Source organism: Pristiophorus japonicus, chromosome X (genome assembly GCF_044704955.1).
Source record: "Pristiophorus japonicus isolate sPriJap1 chromosome X, sPriJap1.hap1, whole genome shotgun sequence".
NCBI classification, from domain to species: Eukaryota; Metazoa; Chordata; class Chondrichthyes; family Pristiophoridae; genus Pristiophorus; species Pristiophorus japonicus.
Window position 1 is genome coordinate 39,662,778 of NC_092010.1, and position 24,607 is coordinate 39,687,384.

At 55.6% G+C, this 24,607-nt stretch overlaps 1 protein-coding gene across 7 annotated transcripts; it reads left to right on the forward strand.

The window, feature by feature from the left end:
• Positions 1-463: 463 nt before the first annotated feature.
• Positions 464-24,607, forward strand: LOC139241023 (poly(rC)-binding protein 3-like). 7 transcript variants are annotated; one of them, XM_070869737.1, is made up of 11 exons: positions 464-608; positions 4,411-4,455; positions 6,055-6,184; positions 7,960-7,983; positions 8,089-8,121; positions 10,420-10,536; positions 12,896-13,027; positions 17,339-17,467; positions 22,850-22,924; positions 23,150-23,191; positions 24,488-24,607. In XM_070869737.1, exons 3-11 carry the CDS (start codon positions 6,119-6,121, stop codon positions 24,590-24,592), a joined length of 723 nt encoding a protein of 240 aa, XP_070725838.1. In that variant the 5' UTR covers positions 464-608; positions 4,411-4,455; positions 6,055-6,118; the 3' UTR covers positions 24,593-24,607. The 7 variants fall into 7 exon arrangements, with proteins under 7 accessions (XP_070725838.1, XP_070725836.1, XP_070725832.1 ...); XM_070869735.1 differs by having other exon boundaries at positions 468-608; positions 22,847-22,924; XM_070869738.1 differs by lacking the exon at positions 464-608 and adding an exon at positions 722-743 and having other exon boundaries at positions 22,847-22,924.

Consider the following 24,607-nt stretch of genomic DNA (forward strand, 5'->3'; position numbering starts at 1 on the left):
TTTTTAAAATATTTGCTTTGTATAAAACTCTGCAATGTTTAAGTCAATGGGATAATGTATAAAACTCTGCAATGTTTAAGTCTATGTGACTAATGTATAAAACTCTGCAATGTTTAAGTCTATGGGACTAATGTATAAAACTCTGCAATGTTTAAGTCTATGGGATTAATGTATAAAACTCTGCAATGTTTAAGTATAAATGTATAAAACTCTGCATTTTATAAATATTTGCTTTGTATAAAACTCTTTGCACAATGTTTGCAACAAAAAACTCGCTGCGTACCTCGCAGACTGGGCGCGCTAGTGCGCAGCAGCGGTGCCGGCGGGCGCGGAGGCGGCGCAGGCGCGGACGGGTCGCCCTCCCGGGCGGCGCAGGCGCGCCGGCGGCGGGGGTGCCGTGGGCACGGCTGCGCGCAGCCGCAGAGCGGGCGGGGCCGGGGGCGGGGTCAGAGGTGAGGCTTTCTCTCTCAATCTCGCCGCCGCCGCTCGCCGCCCGCCGCCATTTGCTGCTCGTCCGCCTTCCTTTCCTCTCCTCTCCCGCCGCCTTCCTCCACCCCCCCGCCCCCCGCCCGGACCCGGACCTTCCCCCCCTCCCCTCCCCCCGACAGGTAAAGGCCCGCGGGGGGGGCGGCGCGGGGCCTGCGGCCCGGGGCCCGGGGCCCCACACACTCCCAGGGGCCTAGTCAAGCCTCGGCCTCGAGTTTGGAGACAGGCCGGGGGAGGGAGGCCGCGGGCCGGGCCGGGTGAGAGGGGGGGAATAGGGTGATTGGGGGGGTTAGTGGGGGGTCAGAGGGGGATTGGGGGTTAATGGGGGGTCAGAGGGATTGGGGGTTAGTGGGGGATTGGGGGGTCAGAGGGATTGGGGGTTATTGGGGGTCAGAGGGGGATTGGGGGTTAGTGGGGGTCAGAGGTGGATTGGGGGTTAATGTGGGATTGGGGGGAGTTTAATGGGGGGTCAGAGGGTGATTGGGGTGAATAGGGGGATTGGGGGCTAGAGAGGTTAATGTGGGATTGGGGGGGACTAGGAGTTCGTGGGGGATTGGGGGGTTAATGGGGGGGTCAGAGGGGGATTGGGGGTTAATGGGTGGTCAGAGGGGGATTGGGGGTTAATGGGTGGTCAGAGGGGGATTGGGGGTTAATGGGTGGTCAGAGGGGGATTGGGGGTTAATGGGTGGTCAGAGGGGGATTGGGGGTTAATGGGTGGTCAGAGGGGGATTGGGGGTTAATGGGGGGGTCAGAGGGGGATTGGGGGTTAGTGAGAGGTTAATGTGGGATTGGGGGGAATAGGGGTTCGTGGAGAGGTTAATGGGGGGTCAGAGGGGGGATTGGGGGTTAATGGGGGGGTTAGTGAGAGGTTAATGTGGAATTGGGGGGGAATAGGGTGATTGGGGGGTCAGAGGGGGATTGGGGGTTAGTGAGAGGTTAATGTGGGATTGGGGGGTAATAGGGGTTTGTGGGGAGGTTAATTGAGGGGGATTGGGGAGGTTAATGGGGGGGTTAGTGAGAGGTTAATGTGGGATTGGGGGGGTTAGTGGGGATTTAATAGGAGGTTAGGGGGATTGGGGGTTAGAGAGGTTAATGTGGGATTGGAGGGTTAATAGGGGTTGGTGGGGACTTAATGGCGGTTTGGGGGGGTGAGAGAGTGGTTATTGGGGTGTTAGAGGGGTAATAGGTGTTCGTGGGAGGATTAGGGGTTATTGGGTGGGTTAGAGCGGTTAATGTGGGATTGGGGGGTTAGTGGGGACTTAATGGGAGGTCAGAAGGTTATTGGGGGTTAGAGAGGTTAATTGGGATTGGGGGGGTCAGAGTGAGATTGGGAGTTAGTGAGAGGTTAATTGAGGGATTGGGGGGTTAATAGGGGTTGGTGGGGACTTAATGGGGGGTCAGGGGTATTGGGGGGTTAGTGAGAGGTTAATTGGGGGGGTTAATAGGTGTTGGTGGGAACTTAATGGGGAGGTTAGAGGGGTTGTTGGGGGGGGGGGTTAGAGAGGTTAATGTGAGATTGGGGGGTTAATGGGGGTTCTGAGGAGGATTGGGGGTTAGTGAGCGGTTAATAGAGGGATTGGGGGGTAATAGGGGTTAGTGGGGAGTTTAATGGGGGGTTGGTGGGGACTTAATGCGGGATCAGTGGGGGATTGGGGGGTTAGTGAGAGGTTAATAGAGGGATTGGGGGGTAGTAGGGGTTAGTGGGGACTTGATGGGGGGATTGGGGGTTAGTGAGAGGTTAATAGAGGGATTGGGGGGGTAATAGGGGTTTGTGGTGAGGTTAATGTGGGATTGGGGGGTTAATAGGGGTTGGTGTGGACTTAATGGGGGTTTGGAGGATGAGAGGGTGGTTATTGGGGTGTTAGAGGGGTAATAGGTGTTATTGGGGGGGTTTAGGGGTTATTGGGGGGGGTTAGAGCGGTTAATGTGGGATTGGGGGGTTAGTGGGGAGGTGATTGGGGGTTAGAGGGCTTAATGTGGGATTGGGGGGGATTAATGGGGGTGGTCAGAGATTGAGGGTTATTGTGGGGTCAGAGGTGGTTATTGGGGGGGACTAGGGTTAATGGGGACTTCATGGAGGATTGGGGGGAGGAAGAGTTTGGGGGTTAATGGAGGGCTATTGTGGGGTTAGGGAGGGATTAGGGGGTTAATGGGGGGGTTGGGCTGTAATCGGGGTTGGGGGGGGTCAGAGATTGGGGGTTATTGTGGGGTCAGAGGGGTGTTATTGGGGCTTAATGTGGGATTGGGGGGATTAATGGTGGGTCAGAGGGGGTTCTTGGGAGGTTAATGGGGGGGGTTTGGTTAATGTGGGATTGGGGGGGATTATTGGGGGTTAATGTGGGATTAGGGGAGTTATAGGGGGTAAAATGGGGTGTAGGGGGTCAGAGGGATTGGGGGTGTCAGTGATGGGGTTCGTGGGAATTGTTGGGCATTGGGGGGTTAATAGAGGTTTATTGGGGGTTAATATGGGATTGGAGGTCAGGGGAAATGAGGGGTCAGAGGGGGTTATTGGGGGCTCCGTGATGTGGATTGTTGGGCATTGGGGGGTTTATTGAGGGTTAGAGAGGGACTAGGGGGTTAATGTTTAGTCGAGTTTGGAGGGAGGCCGCACGGTGGGGGAGTCAGAGGGGGCTTAATGGGAGGGTTAATGTGGGATTGGGGGGATTAATGGGAGGGTGATTGGGGGTTAATATGGGATTGGGGGGGGTCAGGCGGTTGTTGGCGGCTCGGTGATGGGGTTCGTGTGGATTGTGGGGTTAATCGAGGGTTATTGGGGGTCAGAGAGATTGGGGGGTTAATGGGCGGGGTCAGTGTTTAATAGAGTTTGGAGACAGGCCGGGGGAGGGAGGTCGCGGAGGTCAGAGGGGGCTTCGTGGGTGGTGAATAGGGGGGTTGGGGGGGTCGGTGATGGAGTTAGTGGGGATTGTTGGGCATTGAGGGGTTAATCGAGGTTTATTGGAGGTTATTGAGGATTGGGGGGTGAATGGGGGGTCGATGATGGTGTTGGGAATGGTTGATGGTGATTGGGGATGGGAGGATTAATGGGGGGTCAGCGATTGGGGGGATCGATGATGTGAATGGGGGGTCGGGGTGGGAGTTAATGGGGGGTCGGTGATGGGGATTGTTGGGTATTTCGAGGTTTATTGGGGGCTATTGAGGATTGGGTGGTTAATGGGGGGGGGTCGGTGATGGGAATTGGGGGTTAATAGAGAGTTATTGGGAGTCCAAGGGATTAATAGAGGATTATCGGGGGTCAGAGGGATTGGGGGGGTTAATAGAGGGTAATTGGGGGTCAGAGAGAGATTGAGGGTTAATAGAGGCTGATGGGGTTGTTGGTGTTTATTGGACATTGGGGGGCTAATCGAAGGTTTGGGGGTTATTGATGGTCAGAGGGATTGAGGGGGTAATAAAGTCTTGGTGACGGTTGTTTGGGATTGGGGGATAATTAGAAGGTTATTGGGAATTATTGAGGTTTATTGGGGGTCAGTGGGATTGGAGGGGGTTTAATGGAGGGTTGGTAATGGGGATTGTTGGTGGTTATTGGGCATTAGGGGTTAATCGAGGGTTATTGGGGGTTAGAGAGAGTTAGTGGTGGTTGTCGGGGATTATTGTCAGTGCGAGGAGGGTGGATTGGGGCATTTGAGGTTTATGGGCAGCGGGTCGATTGGTCGGGATCGTGGCACTGGGGGGAGGTGGGGGGCGATTGTGGGGGTTAGCGGTTTGGTGTGTAATTGGAGGGTGTGTGAGTTGGAGGATTAGTGGACGATTGTTGTGGGAATTGGTGGGGGGGGGGCGTTGGTGCGGGATAGGGGGGGTTGAGTGAGTGACCCGGGGGTGCGGAGAGTTTAATGGGGGGGCTCGGGGTGACTGTTGTTGTGAGGCTGCTGGGATTTGAGTGTTCTCAACCTCCCTTTTTATTCCCAGCTCCCACCCATTGCTGGCAGAACCCCAAGTCCCAGCTCTGGTTTGGTGAGTGTTGTCCTCCTTATCCGGGGGAGGAGAAGGGAAGTCGTTCATTGTTCACTGTCTGGGGGGGTGTCTGTGGTTCCACAGCCCACTCTGTCTCGGGGGGGTGTGTCGGCCTGGATTCGGGGACTGGGAGGGGAAGAAATAGGATTAGGGGACTGGGACAGGGAGCGAGATTCGGTTTGATAGCTGGGACCGACAGCTCTCGGACCCCGAGCTGAGGGACAGGAGACCCTCTCTAATAAGTCGATCTGTAGACACACTTGCTCGAGGAGCCTGTGACTGGGTGCAGTCTGGAGACTGGGGTCTGTTGCCCCCAGTGACCAGTTCCTGCCCAATTTGTACACGTATTCTCAAGAATGTTTCCCCAGTACTGCGTACTGCCCCGGGGTGTGGGGTATTATAGGGAGGTTTCCCCAGTACTGCCCCGGGGGTGTGGGGTATTATAGGGAGGTTTCCCCAGTACTGCCCCCGGGGGTGTGGGGTATTATAGGGAGGTTTCCCCAGTACTGCCCCGGGGGTGTGGGGTATTATAGGGAGGTTTCCCCAGTACTGCCCCGGGGGGGGGGGGGGGGGGGGTGTGGGGTATTATAGGGAGGTTTTCCCAGTACTGCCCCGGGGGGGGGGGGTATTACAGGGAGGTTTCCCCAGTACTGCCCCAGGCGGGGGGGGGGGGGGTATTATAGGGAGGTTTCCCCAGTACTGCCCCGGGGGTTTGGGGTATTACAGGGAGGTTTCTCCAGTACTGCCCCGGGGGTTTGGGGTATTATAGGGAGGTTTCTCCAGTACTGCCCCGGGGGTTTGGGGTATTACAGGGAGGTTTCCCCAGTACTGCCCTGGGGGTGTGGGGTATTATAGGGAGGTTTCCCCAGTACTGCCCCGGGGGGGGTGGGGTATTATAGGGAGGTTTCTCCAGTACTGCCCCGGGGGTGTGGGGTATTATAGGGACGTTTCCCCAGTACTGCCCCGGGGGGGGTGGGGTATTATAGGGAGGTTTCTCCAGTACTGCCCCGGGGGTGTGGGGTATTATAGGGAGGTTTCCCCAGTACTGCCCCGGGGGGGGTGGGGTATTACAGGGAGGTTTCCCCAGTACTGCCCTGGGGGGGGGGGGGTATTATAGGGAGGTTTCTCCAGTACTGCCCCGGGGGGGGGGGGGTATTACAGGGAGGTTTCCCCAGTACTGCCCCGGGGGGGGGGGGGGGGTGGGGTATTATAGGGAGGTTTCTCCAGTAGTGCCCCGGGGGGGGGGTATTACAGGGAGGTTTCCTCAGTACTGCCCCGGGGGTGTGGGATATTACAGGGACGTTTCCCCAGTACTGCCCCGGGGGTGTGGGGTATTATAGGGACGTTTCCCCAGTACTGCCCCGGGGGGGGGGGGATATTATAGGGAGGTTTCCCCAGTACTGCCCCGGGGGGGGGGGGGGGGTGGGGTATTATAGGGAGGTTTCCCCAGTACTGCACCGGGGGTGTGGGATATTATAGTGAAGTTTCCCCAGTACTGCCCCGGGGGGGGTGGGGTATTATACGCAGTGGTTCCGCTAACTCAGCTCCTGGTTGAGATACTAAGTGAAATAATTCTACCCCTGTTTGTTTATTTTTTAGGTACCTTTTCTGTGACCATCGATTCATCTGTTGGCCAGCTGCAGACTCCATCCATTTATCAGCCATGGACACCGGTGTTGAAGGAGGCTTGAATGTCACCCTTACTCTGCGACTATTGATGCATGGAAAGGTGTGGTGTGCAAACTCGCGTTGTTGGCGTGGGTGTGTGGGGCGGGAAGATGTGTATCGGGGGCTGGTGTGTGTGGTGGGGGCGGGAGAGGGAAGGGGCTGCGGGGTGTGCGTGTGTATGTTGAGGGGGTGCGGTGTTTATGGGGTGCGAAAGTGTGCGTCGGGGGGTGGGGGAGATGCAAGGCAGGAAAGTGGCGGGGGGTGTGTCTGGTGGGGTGGAGGGCTAAGTTTCTGTGGCGTGAGGGAGAGTGGGTGAGTGCTAAAACACAGGAAGGTGTCAGTTTGTTTTGTGAGGGTGTGTGCGAAGTTCCTAATCAAAAATTTTTAGTCCGACAATTGCGATAGAACGCAGTATATTCTCCTGGCCCATAGAGGCAGTGCAAGAAATCGTCACCAGACTGATTCCTGGGGAGGGGGGGGGGGTGAGGGATTGTCTTATGAGGAGAGATTGAGTATAGATGAGGCCAATAGTCTCTGGAGTTTAGAAGAATGAGAGGTGATCTCATTGAAACATACAACATTTTTACAGGGCATGACGGGGTAGATGCAGGGAGGATGTTTCCCCTGGGCTGGGGAGTCTAGAACCAGGGGTCACAGTCTCAGGATAAGGGATCAGCCTGAGGACGGAGATGAGGAATTTCTTCACTCGGAGGGTGGTGAGTCTCTGGAATTCTCTACCCTGGAGGCTCAGTCGTTGGGTATATAAAAAAAAATAGTAAAGCCAATTATAATTTAAATGGAGAAAAATTGCAAAGTGCTGCAGTACAGAGGGACCTGGGGGTCCTTGTGCATGAAACACAAACAGTGAGTATGCAGGTACAGCAAGTGATCAGGATTGCAAATGGAATGTTGGTCTTTATTGCAAAGGGGATGGATTATAAAAGCAGAGAAGTCCTGCTACAACTGTACAAGGTATTGGTGAGGCCACACCTGGAGTATTACATACAGTTTTGGTCTCCGTATTTAAGGGAGAGTATACTTGCATTGGAGGCTGTTCCGAGCAGGTTCACTCGGTTGATTCCGGAGATGAGGGGGTTGACTTATGAGGAAAGGTTGAGGAGGTTGGGCCTCTACTCATTAGAGTTCAGAAGAATGAGAGGTGATCTTATGGAAACGTATAAGATTATGAGGGGGCTCGACAAGGTGGATGCAGAGAGGATGTTCCCACTGATGGGGGAGACTAGAACTAGGGGGCATGGTCTTAGAATAAGGGGCCGCCCATTTAAAACTGAGATGAGGAGGAATTTCTTCTCTCAGAGGGTTGTAAATCTGTGGAATTCTCTGCCCCAGAGGGCTGTGGAGGCTGGGACATTGAATATATTTAAGGTGGAGATAGACAGATTTTTGAGCGATAAGGGAGTGAAGGGTTATGGGGAGCGGGCGGGGAAGTGGAGCTGGGTCCATGATCGGATCAGCCCATGGTCGTATTAAATGGCGGAGCAGGCTCGAGGGGCCCAATGGCCCACTCCTGCTCCTGTTTCTTCGGTTGTTATATTCAAGGCTGAAATCGATAGATTTTTGGGATATTGAGGGAATCGAGGGATATGGGGATTGGGCGGGAATGTGGAGTTGAGGTAGAAGATCAGCCGTGATCTCATTGAATGGCGGAGCAGGCTCGAGGGGCCGAATGGCCTGCTCCGAACTCTTATGTTTTTATGTGTTGTACATTTGGCTGTCCGATTTCACTGTGTTTTCATTGTGGGGGGGGGGGAGTTTGAAGTTATTTTTGTTACTGTTTCCCCTGGATGGCTGACCTTGTGTTTTCTATTGTTACAGGAAGTGGGAAGCATTATTGGGAAGGTTAGTTAAATATTTCTGCATTATTTCACTGTCTTTTGTGTGGTGTCACTGTTTGCAGGTTTAACCACATTGTCTCTTTCTTCCCCCCCCCCCCCCCCCTCCCAGAAAGGAGAGACCGTTAAGAAGATGCGCGAGGAGGTGAGGCCATTTAAAAAATTATTTATTGGTTCATGGGATGTTGGCTTCACTGGCAAGGCCGGCATTTATTGCCCATCCCTTACTCGCCCTTGAGAAGGTGGTGGTGAGCCGCTGCCTTGAACCGCTGCAGTCCCGTGTGGTGAAGGTGCTCCCACAGTGCTGACTTAGTCATAGCCGTTTTGTTACAACTGAGTGTCTCGCTGGGCCATTCCAGAGGGGCAGTTAAAGAGTCAATCACATTGATGTGGGTCTACAGGCACATATACAGCCAGACCGGGTAAGGACGGCAGATTTCCTTCCCTAAAGGACATTCGTCAACCAGATGGGTTTATCCGACAATCCATAAGAACGTAAGAAATAGGAGCAGGAGTCGACCATGTGGCCCCTCGAGCCTGCTCCGCCGTTTAATACGATCATGGATCCAGCTCCACTTCCCCGCCCGCTCCCCATAACCCTTCACTCCCTTATCGCTCAAAAATCTGTCTATCTCCGCCTTAAATATATTCAATGTCCCAGCCTCCACAGCTCTCTGGGGCAGAGAATTCCACAGATTTACAACCCTCTGAGAGAAGAAATTCCTCCTCATCTCAGTTTTAAATGGGCGGCCCCTTATTCTAAGACCATGCCCCCTAGTTCTAGTCTCCCCCATCAGTGGGAACATCCTCTCTGCATCCACCTTGTCGAGCCCCCTCATAATCTGATACGTTTCGATAAGATCACCTCTCATTCTTCTGAATTCCAATGAGTAGAGGCCCAACCTACTCAACCTTTCCTCATAAGTCAACCCCCTCATCCCCGGAATCAACCGAGTGAACCTTCTCTGAACTGCCTCCAAAGCAAGTATATCCTTTCGTAAATACGGAGACCAAAACTGTATGCAGTATTCCAGGTGTGGCCTCACCAATACCCTGTATAACTGGAGCAAGACTTCCCTGCTTTTATACTCCATCCCCTTTGCAATAAAGGCCAAGGTACCATTGGCCTTCCTGATCACTTGCTGTACCTGCATACTAACCTTTTGTGTTTCATGCACAAGTACCCCCAGGTCCCGCTGTACTGCGGCACTTTGCAATCTTTCTCCATTTAAATAATAACTTGCTCTTTGATTTTTTTTCTGCCAAAGTGCATGACCTCACACTTTCCAACATTATACTCCATCTGCCCACTCACTTAGCCTGTCTATGTCCTTTTGCAGATTTTTTGTGTCCTCCTCACACATTGCTTTTCCTCCCATCTTTGTATCATCAGCAAACTTGGCTACGTTACACTCAGTCCCCTCTTCCAAGTCGTTAATATAGATTGTAAATAGTTGGGGCCCCAGCACTGATCCCTGCGGCACCCCACTAGTTACTGATTGCCAACCAGAGAATGAACCATTTATCCCGACTCTCTGTTTTCTGTTAGTTAGCCAATCTTCTATCCAGGCTAATATATTACCCCCAACCCCATGAACTTTTATCTTGTGCAGTAACCTTTTATGTGGCACCTTGTCAAATGCCTTCTGGAAATCCAAATACACCACATCCACTGGTTCCCCCTTATCCACCCGATAGTTCCATGGCCACCATTACCGACGTGAGCTTTTCATTCCAGATTTATTTAATGAACTGAATTTAAATTCCCCAGCGGCCAGGGTGGGATTCGAACTCACATCGTCGGATTATTCGTCCAGGCCTCTGGATTATTGCATCATCATCATCATCATCGTAGTCAGTCCCTCGGAATCGAGGAAGACTTGCCTCCACTCTAAACACGAGTCCTTAAGCGACTGAACAGTCCAATACGGGAACCACAGTCCCTGTCACAGGGTGGGACAGACAGACGTTGAGGGAAGGGGAGGGTGGGACTGGTTTGCCGCACGCTCCTTCCGCTGCCTGCGCTTGGTTTCTGCACGCTCTCGGCGACGAGACTCGAGGTGCTCAGCGCCCTCCCGGATGCACTCCCTCCACTTAGGGCGGACTGGTCTTTGGGCCCAGGGACTCCCAGGTGTCGGTGGGGATGTTGCACTTTATCAGGGAGGCTTTGAGGGTGGTCCCTTGTAACGTTCCCTCTGCCCACCTTTGGCTCGTTTGCCCGTGAAGGAGTTCCGAGTAGAGCGCTCGCTTTGGGGAGTCTCGTGTCTGGGGGGACCATGCGGACAATGTGGCCCTGCCCAGCGGAGCTGGTCGAGTGTGGTCAGTGCTTCGATGCTGGGGATTACTAGTCCAGTGACATAACCACCGTACAACCTTCACCAAACCTTTGCTTCCTTTGTTAAGCTATAAAGACCTCCTGAATTAACCTGCCTTCTCTTTGCAGAGTGGAGCTCGAATTAATATCTCCGAAGGAAACTGCCCCGAGCGGATCGTTACTCTGTCTGGCCCCACCAATGCCATCTTCACAGCTTTTGCGATGATCACTCACAAACTGGAAGAGGTACGGAAATCCGTTCTCTATCCCCAGGGCCGCAACACCGTCCGTAGTTTCTGCTGTCTGTCCTGGGAGTGTCAGCTGTGGCTCAGTGGGCAGCACACACTCCTCTGAGTCGGAAGATTGTGGGTTCAAGTCCCACTCCAGGGCCCTGAGCACAGAAATCTAGGCTGACACTCCCAGTGTGGTGCTGAGGGAGAGCCGCACTGTCGGAGGGGCAGTACTGAGGGAGAGCCGCACTGTCGGAGGGGCAGTGCTGAGGGAGAGCCGCACTGTCGTAGGGGCAGTACTGAGGGAGCACCGCACTGTCGGAGGGGCAGTACTGAGGGAGTGCCGCACTGTCGGAGGGGCAGTGCTGAGGGAGAGCCGCACTGTCGGAGGGGCAGTACTGAGGGAGAGCCGCACTGTCGGAGGGGCAGTGCTGAGGGAGCGGCGCACTGTCGGAGGGGCAGTACTGAGGGAGTGCCGCACTGTCGGAGGGGCAGTGCTGAGGGAGCGGCGCACTGTCGGACGGGCAGTACTGAGGGAGCGGCGCACTGTCGGAGGGGCGGTACTGAGGGAGCGCCGCACTGTCGGAGGGGCAGTACTGAGGGAGTGCCGCACTGTCGGAGGGGCAGTACTGAGGGAGCGCCGCACTGTCGGAGGGGCAGTACTGAGGGAGCGCCGCACTGTCGGAGGGGCAGTACTGAGGGAGCGCCGCACTGTCGGAGGGGCAGTACTGAGGGACTGCCGCACTGTCGGAGGGGCAGTACTGAGGGAGCGCCGTACTGTCGGAGGGGCAGTACTGAGGGAGTGCTGCACTGTCGGAAGGGCAGTACTGAGGGAGTGCCGCACTGTCGGAGGGACAGTACTGAGGGATCGCCACACTGTCAGAAGGGTGGTACTGAGGGAGCGCTGCACTGTGGAGGTGCTGTCTTTCGGATGAGACGTTAAACTGAGGTCCCATCTGCACGCTCAGGTGGATGTAAAAGATCCCATGACACTAGTTCGAAGAAGAGCAGGAAGTTATACCCAGTGTCCTGGGGCCAATATTTATCCTTCAATCAACATAAAACCAGATTATCTGGGTCCTTATTGCTGTTTGTGGGAGCTTGCTGTGCGCAAATTGGTTGCCGTGTTTCCCACATTACAACAATGACTGCACCCCCAAAAAGTACTTCACAGGCTATAGAGAGCTTTGACACATTCAGTGGTCGTGAAAGGCACTGTCAATGTAATTCCTTCCTGCCTTCCTTTTCTTCCGTCCTTTCTTCTTCCTTCCTATCCTTCCCGCCCGTCCGCCCGCAGGATCTTAACAGTGCGATGGCCAACAGCAGGGCCACAGCGCTGTGTGTGGTTTGGGGAGGCTCCGACTGTCCGGTTCACTGACCCTGTGATTATCCCCAGGATATTAGCAGTGCGATGGCCAACAGCAGGGCCACCGCGCTCTGTGTGATTTGGGGCAAAGGGTCTGTGTTTTGTGTGATTTGGGGAGGCAGTAAGTGTTTGGTTAACTGACTGACTGTCCCCAGGATATTTATCAACATCATCATAGGCAGTCCCTCGGAATCGAAGAAGACTTGCTTCCACTCCTGAAGTGTGTTCTCAGGTGACTGAACAGTCCAATACCGGAATCACAGGTGGGACAGATAGTCGTTGAGGGAAGGGGAGGGTGGGACAGGTTTGCCGCACGCTCCTTTCGCTGCATGCACTTGGTTTTTGCATGGTCTCGGCGACGAGACTCGAGGTGCTCAGCGCCCTCCCGGATGCACTTCCTCCACTTAGGGCGGACTGGTCTTTGGCCAAGGACTCCCAGGTGTCGGTGGGGATGTTGCACTTTATCAGGGAGGCTTTGAGGGTGGTCCCTTGTAACGTTTCCTCTGCCCCACCTTTGGCTCGTTTGCGTAGAGCACTTGCTTTGGGAGTCTCGTGGCAGGCATGCAAACACTGTCGCCCGCCCAGCGGAGCTGATCTAGTGTGGTCAGTGCTTCAATGCTGGGGATGTTGGCCTGGATATTAACAGTGCGATGACCAACAGCAGGGCCACTGCGCTCTGTGTGATTTGGGGAGGCTCCGACTGTCCGGTTCACTGACCCTGTGATTATCCCCAGGATATTAACAGTGCGATGGCTCTGTGATTTGGGGAGGCTCCGACTGTCCGGTTCACTGACCCTGTGATTATCCCCAGGATATTAACAGTGCGATGGCCAACAGCAGGGCCACTGCGCTCTGTGTGATTTGGGGAGGCTCTGACTGTCCGGTTCACTGACCCTGTGATTATCCCCAGGATATTAACAGTGCGATGGCCAACAGCAGGGCCACTGCGTTCTGTGGGGTTTGGGGAGGCTCCGACTGTCCGGTTCACTGACCCTGTGATTATCCCCAGGATATTAACAGTGCGATGGCCAACAGCACAGCCACCAGCCAGCCACCCGTCACCCTACGCATCGTCATTCCCGCCAGCCAGTGTGGCTCGCTGATCGGGAAAGGAGGCTGTAAAATCAAGGAGATTCGTGAGGTGAGAGCGACTGAGCCGGCCGGGGCGGATACAGAGCCAGCCCAGGCTGGGCCGAGGGGGACTCTGCCTGGAGCCCTGGCGGGGGTTTGGGAAATGCTGCCGGGGGCATCGGTTGTGTCTCCAGGATTAGCACAGACTGGGGCTGTGAGGTTGTAGTGTCCTGTGTGAGTGGGGACTGGAGCGGGAACATGGAGGCTAACCCGGGCAGTCGGATGGTGATGGTTCCGGGGGGAGGGTCAGTGAGGAGCTAACCATTGATCCCCTGGGGGGAGTGAGGGGCTAACCATTGATCCCCCGGGGGGAGTGAGGAGCTAACCATTGATCCCCCGGGGGGAGTGAGGGGCTAACCATTGATCCCCTGGGGGGGAGTGAGGGGCTAACCATTGATCCCCGGGGGGAGTGAGCAGCTAACCATTGATCCCCTGGGGGGAGTGAGGGGGCTAACCATTGATCCCCTGGGGGGAGTGAGGAGCTAACCATTGATCCCCTGGGGGGAGTGAGGGGGCTAACCATTGATCCCCTGGGGGGAGTGAGGGGGCTAACCATTGATCCCCTGGGGGGAGTGAGGAGATAACCATTGATCCCCGGGGGGAGTGAGGAGCTAACCATTGATCCCCGGGGGAGTGAGGAGCTAACCATTGATCCCCGGGGGGAGTGAGGAGCTAACCATTGATCCCCGGGGGGAGTGAGGAGTTAACCATTGATCCCTGGGGGGAGTGAGGGGCTAACCATTGATCCCCTGGGGGGAGTGAGGGGCTAACCATTGATTCCCCGGGGGAGGGGGTGAGTGAGGGGCTAACCATTGATCCCAGGATGGGGGGAGAGAGGGGCTAACCATTGATCCCCTGTGGGGAGTGAGGGGCTAACCATTGATCTCCGGGGGAGTGAGGGGAAAACCATTGATCCCCAGGGGGGAGTGCGGGGGCTAACCATTGTTCCTTGGGTTGGGATGGGGGGAAGAAGTGAGGGGCTAACCATTGATCCCCCGGGGGTTAGGGGCTAACCATTGATCCGCGGGGCGGTGCGGGAGAGGGGGAGCAGTGAGGGACTCCTGCTCCTGACTCTGATGTTCTTGTGTGTGTTTGTTCCCCGGGGCCTGACCTGTGCGTGTCCTGTGTTTCCCCGGGGCCTGACCTGTGCGTGTCCTGTATTTCCCCGGGGCCTGACCTGTGCGTGTCCTGTGTTTCCCCGGGGTCTGACCTCTGCGTGTCCTGTGTGTTTGTTTCCGCGGGGCCTGACCTGTCTTTCCGCGGGGCCTGACCTGTCTTTCCGCGGGGCCTGACCTGTCTTTCCGCGGGGCCTGACCTGTCTTTCCGCGGGGCCTGACCTGTCTTTCCGCGGGGCCTGACCTGTCTTTCCGCGGGGCCTGACCTGTCTTTCCGCGGGGCCTGACCTGTCTTTCCGCGGGGCCTGACCTGTCTTTCCGCGGGGCCTGACCTGTCTTTCCGCGGGGCCTGACCTGTCTTTCCGCGGGGCCTGACCTGTCTTTCCGCGGGGCCTGACCTGTCTTTCCGCGGGGCCTGACCTGTCTTTCCGCGGGGCCTGACCTGTCTTTCCGCCGGGCCTGACCTGTCTTTCCGCCGGGCCTGACCTGTCTTTCCGCCGGGCCTGACCTGTCTTTCCGCCGGGCCTGACCTGTCTTTCCGCCGGGCCTGACCTGTCTTTCCGCCGGGCCTGACCTGTCTTTCCGCCGGGCCTGACCTGTCTTTCCGCCGGGCCTGACCTGTCTTTCCGCCGGGCCTGACCTGTCTTTCCGCCGGGCCTGACCTGTCTTTCCGCCGGGCCTGACCTGTCTTTCCGCCGGGCCTGACCTGTCTTTCCGCCGGGCCTGACCTGTCTTTCCGCCGGGCCTGACCTGTCTTTCCGCCGGGCCTGACCTGTCTTTCCGCCGGGCCTGACCTGTCTTTCCGCCGGGCCTGACCTGTCTTTCCGCCGGGCCTGACCTGTCTTTCCGCCGGGCCTGACCTGTCTTTCCGCCGGGCCTGACCTGTCTTTCCGCCGGGCCTGACCTGTCTTTCCGCCGGGCCTGACCTGTCTTTCCGCCGGGCCTGACCTGTCTTTCCGCCGGGCCTGACCTGTCTTTCCGCCGGGCCTGACCTGTCTTTCCGCCGGGCCTGACCTGTCTTTCCGCCGGGCCTGACCTGTCTTTCCGCCGGGCCTGACCTGTCTTTCCGCCGGGCCTGACCTGTCTTTCCGCCGGGCCTGACCTGTCTTTCCGCCGGGCCTGACCTGTCTTTCCGCCGGGCCTGACCTGTCTTTCCGCCGGGCCTGACCTGTCTTTCCGCCGGGCCTGACCTGTCTTTCCGCCGGGCCTGACCTGTCTTTCCGCCGGGCCTGACCTGTCTTTCCGCCGGGCCTGACCTGTCTTTCCGCCGGGCCTGACCTGTCTTTCCGCCGGGCCTGACCTGTCTTTCCGCCGGGCCTGACCTGTCTTTCCGCCGGGCCTGACCTGTCTTTCCGCCGGGCCTGACCTGTCTTTCCGCCGGGCCTGACCTGTCTTTCCGCCGGGCCTGACCTGTCTTTCCGCCGGGCCTGACCTGTCTTTCCGCCGGGCCTGACCTGTCTTTCCGCCGGGCCTGACCTGTCTTTCCGCCGGGCCTGACCTGTCTTTCCGCCGGGCCTGACCTGTCTTTCCGCCGGGCCTGACCTGTCTTTCCGCCGGGCCTGACCTGTCTTTCCGCCGGGCCTGACCTGTCTTTCCGCCGGGCCTGACCTGTCTTTCCGCCGGGCCTGACCTGTCTTTCCGCCGGGCCTGACCTGTCTTTCCGCCGGGCCTGACCTGTCTTTCCGCCGGGCCTGACCTGTCTTTCCGCCGGGCCTGACCTGTCTTTCCGCCGGGCCTGACCTGTCTTTCCGCCGGGCCTGACCTGTCTTTCCGCCGGGCCTGACCTGTCTTTCCGCCGGGCCTGACCTGTCTTTCCGCCGGGCCTGACCTGTCTTTCCGCCGGGCCTGACCTGTCTTTCCGCCGGGCCTGACCTGTCTTTCCGCCGGGCCTGACCTGTCTTTCCGCCGGGCCTGACCTGTCTTTCCGCCGGGCCTGACCTGTCTTTCCGCCGGGCCTGACCTGTCTTTCCGCCGGGCCTGACCTGTCTTTCCGCCGGGCCTGACCTGTCTTTCCGCCGGGCCTGACCTGTCTTTCCGCCGGGCCTGACCTGTCTTTCCGCCGGGCCTGACCTGTCTTTCCGCCGGGCCTGACCTGTCTTTCCGCCGGGCCTGACCTGTCTTTCCGCCGGGCCTGACCTGTCTTTCCGCCGGGCCTGACCTGTCTTTCCGCCGGGCCTGACCTGTCTTTCCGCCGGGCCTGACCTGTCTTTCCGCCGGGCCTGACCTGTCTTTCCGCCGGGCCTGACCTGTCTTTCCGCCGGGCCTGACCTGTCTTTCCGCCGGGCCTGACCTGTCTTTCCGCCGGGCCTGACCTGTCTTTCCGCCGGGCCTGACCTGTCTTTCCGCCGGGCCTGACCTGTCTTTCCGCCGGGCCTGACCTGTCTTTCCGCCGGGCCTGACCTGTCTTTCCGCCGGGCCTGACCTGTCTTTCCGCCGGGCCTGACCTGTCTTTCCGCCGGGCCTGACCTGTCTTTCCGCCGGGCCTGACCTGTCTTTCCGCCGGGCCTGACCTGTCTTTCCGCCGGGCCTGACCTGTCTTTCCGCCGGGCCTGACCTGTCTTTCCGCCGGGCCTGACCTGTCTTTCCGCCGGGCCTGACCTGTCTTTCCGCCGGGCCTGACCTGTCTTTCCGCCGGGCCTGACCTGTCTTTCCGCCGGGCCTGACCTGTCTTTCCGCCGGGCCTGACCTGTCTTTCCGCCGGGCCTGACCTGTCTTTCCGCCGGGCCTGACCTGTCTTTCCGCCGGGCCTGACCTGTCTTTCCGCCGGGCCTGACCTGTCTTTCCGCCGGGCCTGACCTGTCTTTCCGCCGGGCCTGACCTGTCTTTCCGCCGGGCCTGACCTGTCTTTCCGCCGGGCCTGACCTGTCTTTCCGCCGGGCCTGACCTGTCTTTCCGCCGGGCCTGACCTGTCTTTCCGCCGGGCCTGACCTGTCTTTCCGCCGGGCCTGACCTGTCTTTCCGCCGGGCCTGACCTGTCTTTCCGCCGGGCCTGACCTGTCTTTCCGCCGGGCCTGACCTGTCTTTCCGCCGGGCCTGACCTGTCTTTCCGCCGGGCCTGACCTGTCTTTCCGCCGGGCCTGACCTGTCTTTCCGCCGGGCCTGACCTGTCTTTCCGCCGGGCCTGACCTGTCTTTCCGCCGGGCCTGACCTGTGTGTCCGTTACCGCGGGGCCTGACCTGTGTGTGTCCTGTGTTTTCCCCCCGCAGTCGACTGGGGCCCAGGTCCAAGTAGCCGGAGACATGCTGCCCAACTCGACCGAACGTGCAATCACCATCGCCGGGATCCCAGCCTCAATCATTGAGTGCGCCAAGCAAATCTGTGTGGTGATCCTTGAGGTAGTTGCAAGTGATTTGTGCTTTTGCAGACGGATACCTGTGCCTGAGCTCACGGGGGTTGGGCCGTCGTTTAAACATAAGAAATAGGAGCAGGAGTGGGCCATTCGACCCCTCGAGACTGCTCCGCCATTTAATACGACCATGGCTGATCCGATCATGGACTCAGCTCCACTTCCCCGCCCGCTCCCCATAACCCTTCACTCCCTTATCGCTCAAAAATCTGTCTATCTCCACCTTAAATATATTCAATGTCCCAGCCTCCACAGCTCTCTGGGGCAGAGAATTCCACAGATTTACAACCCTCTGAGAGAAGAAATTCCTCCTCATCTCAGTTTTAAATGGGCGGCCCCTCATTCTAAGACCATGCCCCCTAGTTCTAGTCTCCCCCATCAGTGGGAACATCCTCTCTGCATCCACCTTGTCGAGCCCCCTCATTATCTGATACGTTTCCATAAGATCACCTCTCATTCTTCTGAATTCCAATGAGTAGAGGCCCAACCTACTCAACCTTTCCTCATAAGTCAACCCCCTCATCCCCGGAATCAACCCAGTGAACCTTCTCTGAACAGCCTCCAAAGCAAGTGTATCCTTAAATACGGAAACCCAAACTGTGCCTCCCTAGTTCTAGATTCCCTCATGAAGGGGAAACATCCTCTCTGCATCTATCGGTCACGCCCCCCCTCAGAATCTTATACATTTGGACCTTTCAGCTGGAAAACCGGATTCAACGGATGGGCGAGGGAGGGGGAAAGGGGCTTGTCCTGTGTTACAGGAGGGGGGGGGGGGAAACACATTTACCTGTGTACAAGGGGCTGGGGACACATTTACTCGTGTACAGGGGGCTGGGGACACATTTACCCGTGCTGAGGGGCTGAACGGCCTCCTCCTGTTCCTAACGTAACAGGCTCGAGGGGCTGAATGGGCCTCCTCCTTTTCCTAATGTAACAGGCTCGTGGGGCTGAATGGCCTCCTCCTGTTCCTAATGTAACAGGCTCGTGGGGGGCTGAATGGCCTCCTCCTGTTCCTAATGTAACAGGCTCGTGGGGGGCTGAATGGCCTCCTCCTTTTCCTAATGTAACAGGCTCGAGGGGCTGAATGGCCTCCTCCTGTTCCTAATGTAACAGGCTCGAGGGGCTGAATGGCCTCCTCCTGTTCCTAATGTAACAGGCTCGAGGGGCTGAATAAACCTCCTCCTGTTCCTAATGTAACAGGCTCGTGGGGGGCTGAATGGCCTCCTCCTGTTCCTAATGTAACAGGCTCGTGGGGCTGAATGGCCTCCTCCTGTTCCTAATTGGGAAAATTTTAAACAACAGAAAAGAATGACTAAGAAAGCGATAAAGAAAGTAAAGATAGATTACGAAAGTAAAATTGCACAAAACATAAAAACAGATAGTAAAAGCTTTTATCGATATATAAAACGGAAGAGAGTGACTAAAGTAAATGTTGGTCCCTTAGAAGATGAGAAGGGGGATTTAATAATGGGAAATGTGGAAATGGCTGAGACCTTAAACAATTATTTTGCTTCGGTCTTCACAGTGGAAGACACAAAAACCATGCCAAAAATTGCTGGTCATGGGAATGTGGGAAGGGAGGACCTTGAGACAATCACTATCACTAGGGAGGTAGTGCTGGACAGGCTAATGGGACTCAAGGTAGACAAGTCCACTGGTCCTGATGAAATGCATCCCAGGGTATTAAAAGAGATGGCGGAAGTTATAGCAGATGCATTCGTTATAATCTACCAAAATTCTCTGGACTCTGGGGAGGTACCATCGGATTGGAAAGCAGCTAATGTAACGCCTCTGTTTAAAAAAGGGGGCAGAAGGCAGGTAACTATAGGCCGGTTAGTTTAACATCTGTAGTGGGGAAAATGCTTGAAGCTATCATTAAGGAAGAAATAGCGGGACATCTAGATAGGAATAGTGCAATCAAGCAGACGCAACATGGATTCATGAAGGGGAAATTATGTTTGACTAATTTACTGGAATTCTTTGGGGATATAACGAGCATGGTGGATAGAGGTGTACCGATGGATGTGGTGTATTTAGATTTCCAAAAGGCATTCGATAAGGTGCCACACAAAAGGTTACTGCAGAAGATAAAGGTACGTGGAGTCAGGGGAAATGTATTAGCATGGATCGAGAATTGGCTGGCGAACAGAAAGCAGAGAGTCGGGATAAATGGATCCTTTTCGGGTTGGAAATCGGTGGTTAGTGGTGTGCTACAGGGATCAGTGCTGGGACCACAACTGTTTACAATATACATAGATGACCTGGAAGAGGGGACAGAGTGTAGTGTAACAAAATTTGCAGATGACACAAAGATTAGTGGGAAAGCGTGTTGTGTAGAGGACACAGAGAGGCTGCAAAGAGATTTAGATAGGTTAAGCAAATGGGCTAAGTTTTGGCAAATGGAATACAATGTCGGAAAGTGTGAGGTCATCCACCTTGGGGGAAAAAAACAGTAAAAGGGAATATTATTTGAATGGGGAGAAATTACAACATGCTGAGGTGCAGAGGGCCTGGGGGTCCTTGTGCATGAATCCCAAAAAGTTAGTTTGCAGGTGCAGCAGGTAATCAGGAAGGCGAATGGAATGTTGGCCTTCATTGCGAGAGGGATGGAGTACAAAAGCAGGGAGGTCCTGCTGCAACTGTACAGGGTATTGGTGAGGCCGCACCTGGAGTACAGCGTGCAGTTTTGGTCACCTTACTTAAGGAAGGATATACTAGCTTTGGAGGGGGTACAGAGTCGATTCACTAGGCTGATTCCGGAGATGAGGGGGTTACCTTATGATGATAGATTAAATAGACTGGGTCTTTACTCGTTGGAGTTCAGAAGGATGAGGGGTGATCTTATAGAAACATTTAAAATAATGAAAGGGATAGACAAGATAGAGGCAGAGAGGTTGTTTCCACTGGTCGGGGAGACTAGAACTAGGGGCACAGCCTCAAAATACGGGGGAGCCAATTTAAAACCGAGTTGAGAAGGAATTTCTTCTCCCAGAGGGTTGTGAATCTGTGGAATTCTCTGCCCAGGGAAGCAGTTGAGGCTAGCTCATTGAATGTATTCAAGTCACAGATAGATAGATGTTTAACCAATAAGGGAATTAAGGGTTATGGGGAGCGGGCGGGTAAGTGGAGCTGAGTCCATGGCCAGATCAGCCATGATCTTGTTGAATGGCGGAGCAGGCTCGAGGGGCTAGATGGCCTACTCCTGTTCCTAATTCTTATGTAACAGGCTCGAGGGGCTGAATATCCTCTTCCTGTTCTCATGTCTGTGAATCCTCCCAAAATAACAGATCGTAGAACCACAGACATTTACAGCACGGACGGAGACCATTTCGATTCCCATCGTGTCCGACTTGCACCGGCCGACCAAGAGCTATCCCGGCCTGATCCCACTTTCCCGCTCTCGGTCCGTAGCCCTGCAGGTTACGGGACTTCAAGCGCACGTCCAAATGTGGTGAGGGTTTCTGCCTCTACCATCCTTTCTACCACTGCCCTCTGGGTGAAGACATTTCCCCTCAAATCCCCTCTAAACCTCCCCTCAATTACTTTCAATCTGTGCCCCCTGGTTCTTGACCCCTCTGCCAAGGGAAACAGGTCCTTCCTATTCACTCTATCCAGGCCCCTCATCATTTTATACACCTCAATCAGGTCTCCCCTCAGCCTCCTCTGTTCCAAAGAAAACAGACCCAGCCTATCCAATCTTTCCTCATCGCCAAAATTCTCCAGTCCCGGCAACATCCTGGTAAATCTCCTCTGTACCCTCCCCAGTGCAACATCCTGGTAAATCTCTGTACCCTCTCCAGTGCAACATCCTGGTAAATCTCTGTACCCTCTCCAGTGCAACATCCTGGTAAATCTCCTCTGCACCCTCCCCAGTGCAACATCCTGGTAAATCTCCTCTGTACCCTCGCCAGTGCAACATCCTGGTAAATCTCCTCTGTACCCTCTCCAGTGCAACATCCTGGTAAATCTCCTCTGTACCCTCTCCAGTGCAACATCCTGGTAAATCTCCTCTGAACCCTCTCCAGTGCAACATCCTGGTAAATCTCCTCTACCCTCTCCAGTGCAACATCCTGGTAAATCTCCTCTGCACCCTCCCCAGTGCAACATCCTGGTAAATCTCCTCTGTACCCTCTCTAGTGCAACATCCTGGTAAATCTCCTCTGTACCCTCTCCAGTGCAACATCCTGGTAAATCTCCTCTGTACCCTCTCCAGTACAACATCCTGGTAAATCTCCTCTGTACCCTCTCCAGTGCAACATTCTGGTAAATCTCCTCTGTACCCTCTCCAGTGCAACATTCTGGTAAATCTCCTCTGTACCCTCTCCAGTGCAACATCCTGGTAAATCTCCTCTGTACCCTCTCCAGTGCAACATCCTGGTAAATCTCCTCTGTACCCTCTCCAGTACAACATCCTGGTAAATCTCCCCCGTACACTCTCCAGTGCAACATCCTGGTAAATCTCCTCTGTACCCTCTCCAGTGCAATCACATCCTTCCTGTAATGTGGTGACCAGAACTGCACACAGTACTCCAGCTGTGGCCTAACCAGTGTTTTATACAGTTCGAGCATAACCTCCCTGCTGTTGTATTCCATGCCTCGGCTAATAAAGACAAAGGTTGCAAGGGAGAAGTGCACTCGTGTGTTGCAGCAATGCATCCCAGTGATGTTGCACTACTCTGTTACACTGAAGTCTGTGCGTTGTCGCACCAGTGTATCTGCGTTGCATACGTGTTCACCACTGTGGGTGACCGTGGTTTTATCATCGTGATGTGATTTGCTTGTACCCGTGTATCTTTGCGCTGCACGCGTGCTGGCCCATGAGTGAGCATGGCTCTGTGGCGCGCTGTGATTGTACCCGTGTATCTACGCTGCACGCGTGTATCTTTACGCTGCACGCGTGCTGGCCTCTGGGTGAGCATGGCTCTGTGGTGCGCTGTGATTGTACCCGTGTATCTTTGCGCTGCACGCGTGCTGGCCCATGGGTGAGCATGGCTCTGTGGTGCGCTGTGATTGTACCCGTGTATCTTTGCGCTGCACGCGTGCTGGCCCATGGGTGAGCATGGCTCTGTGGTGCGCTGTGATTGTACCCGTGTATCTACGCTGCACGCGTGTATCTTTACGCTGCACGCGTGCTGGCCCATGGGTGAGCATGGCTCTGTGGTGCGCTGTGATTGTACCCGTGTATCTACGCTGCACGCGTGTATCTTTACGCTGCACGCGTGCTGGCCTCTGGGTGACCGTAGATCTGTGGTGCGCTGTGATTGTACCCGTGTATCTGCGCTGCACGCGTGCTGGCCTCTGGGTGAGCATGGCTTGTGGCGCGCTGATATTGCCCGTCTGATTTTGTGTGTTTCTCTCTATCTTTAAGCAGTCTCCCCCGAAGGGTATCACCGTGCCATATCGTCCCAAGCCCGTCTCTGCCCCAGTCATTTTTGCTGGCGGCCAGGTGAGTCCCACAGTATTTTTTTTGGTGTGTTCTCGTTCCTTCCTTCCCTCTGTTTAAGTCGCTGCCGTAAGCTGTTTAAAGGCCCGAGGCTTCTGCTCGAAGCGTTAGACGGTGGCGATGCCAGGGTTTGCTCCAGTTAAAGTGCATGCCCACATGAATTGCCGCGGCTAGGAAGGAGATTCAGTGCCGGTATTCACAGCACTTTTTTTTGTCTCAATCTTGTAGGCGTACACGATTCAGGGACAGTTTGCCATCCCACATCCCGATGTGAGTTCTCATTTTTAATTTTTTTAATAACTTCTATAAAACGCCTTTTGCCAAGGCTGTGATTGCAGGTTTTAGGCCCAAAGTTCCGACACTGCAATGTCCCGTTCTCGTGTGAGTGAGTGTGCGCGAGTGAGAGAATGAGTGTGCGTGTATGTATGTGTGCGAGTGAGTGAGTGTGTGTGTGTGCGGCGCGCGTGTGTGTATATGTGCGTGTGTGAGAGTGTGCGGTGTGTATGCGTATATGTGCGCGTGTATATGTGTGAGTGAGTGTGAGTGAGTGAATGAGTGTGTGTGTGCTGCGCATGTATGTGTCATCTTGTCCCCCCCCCCCCCCCATCGGTTCCTGCAGCTGTCTCGTTTCCCCCCCCCCCTCCAATCCCGACCCCGGTCAATGGTCGACTGGTAATTGCCCTGCCTCACAGCACGTGCTAACTGAGACTCCATCAGTACCGGTAGTGAACACCATGCCCAGTCCCATCACCCTGGCCCCTTGGCACTGTGTGGAGGCAAATGTGTGGGGGGATCACGGCGATTATAGAGATACATCCCGGAATCTGTCGCTCTTCTCCAAATAGCTTAGGAATCTGCACCGCCCTTCAGAGTTTCGGGAGCAGCGCGCTCAGAAAAAGTTTTTTGTCACCGCACTGAACTCAAACTAAAACTTTTCAATCGGGAATTCTAAACGAGAACTGTGAGCGCATCATGTTCGGGGCAAGTCCTTCGGAGCCGTGCCCAACCGGTTCCACTTGAAACAGCGGGAGTTCCCTGTGGGACGGGTGATGGAGATTTGAGGGCTGGCAGGAGGTTTTGTGGGGCGGGGGGGGGTGCGGGGGGTGCGTGGAAGATACTGTCCGTTGTCGCCCTGCAGGCTCGCTGATCTCAGCAAGTCGGGGTGGAGATTGACCCCTGAGCCCCTGGAGATCAAGGTTCCCATCGCCCGTCACTGTCCAGTGACCCCTGTTACTCGGGGTGTGTGTGAAGGATCGGGCTTGACTCCGAGTCCTGCCACCGCCACTGACTGTCGGGGGCCCTGCGTGTAAACAATGTGGCACTAGGGGTGGGAGCCTGGAGCCCGCGCTCTAGCGGGGACAGGGGGAGAAGATTGGGTGGGGCTGACTGTGCGCGATGAGCTCTAATCCCCAGGGAATCCCTTCACTTTCAAGTGGACCGAGGTCGCTACTTTGAGTCTGCGGTGTTCCAAGTGTAAACATGGTTAAAAGCTTTGCTGTATGTAGTAATGTTCCTGGTGTGTACTCATGCCGGACTCTCTAACCAGCTCTCCCACCCTCCCTCCAGCTCACCAAGTTACACCAGCTGGCCATGCAACAGACACCCTTCACCCCGGTCGGACAAACCAGCCCTGGATACTCAGGTCAGTGTGCCTCGCAGGCAAATTGTTAGTCGCTGCTTGTGCGC

Bases quoted from the DNA above. Each gene is read 5' to 3' on its own strand.
- LOC139241023 (XM_070869735.1), top strand. From the start codon at position 6,119: ATGGACACCGGTGTTGAAGGAGGCTTGAATGTCACCCTTACTCTGCGA. The intron at 7,984-8,088 runs GTTAGTTAAATA...CCCCCCTCCCAG, and splicing joins TGGGAAGCATTATTGGGAAG to AAAGGAGAGACCGTTAAGAA. The intron at 22,925-23,149 runs GTGAGTCCCACA...TCAATCTTGTAG, and splicing joins TCATTTTTGCTGGCGGCCAG to GCGTACACGATTCAGGGACA.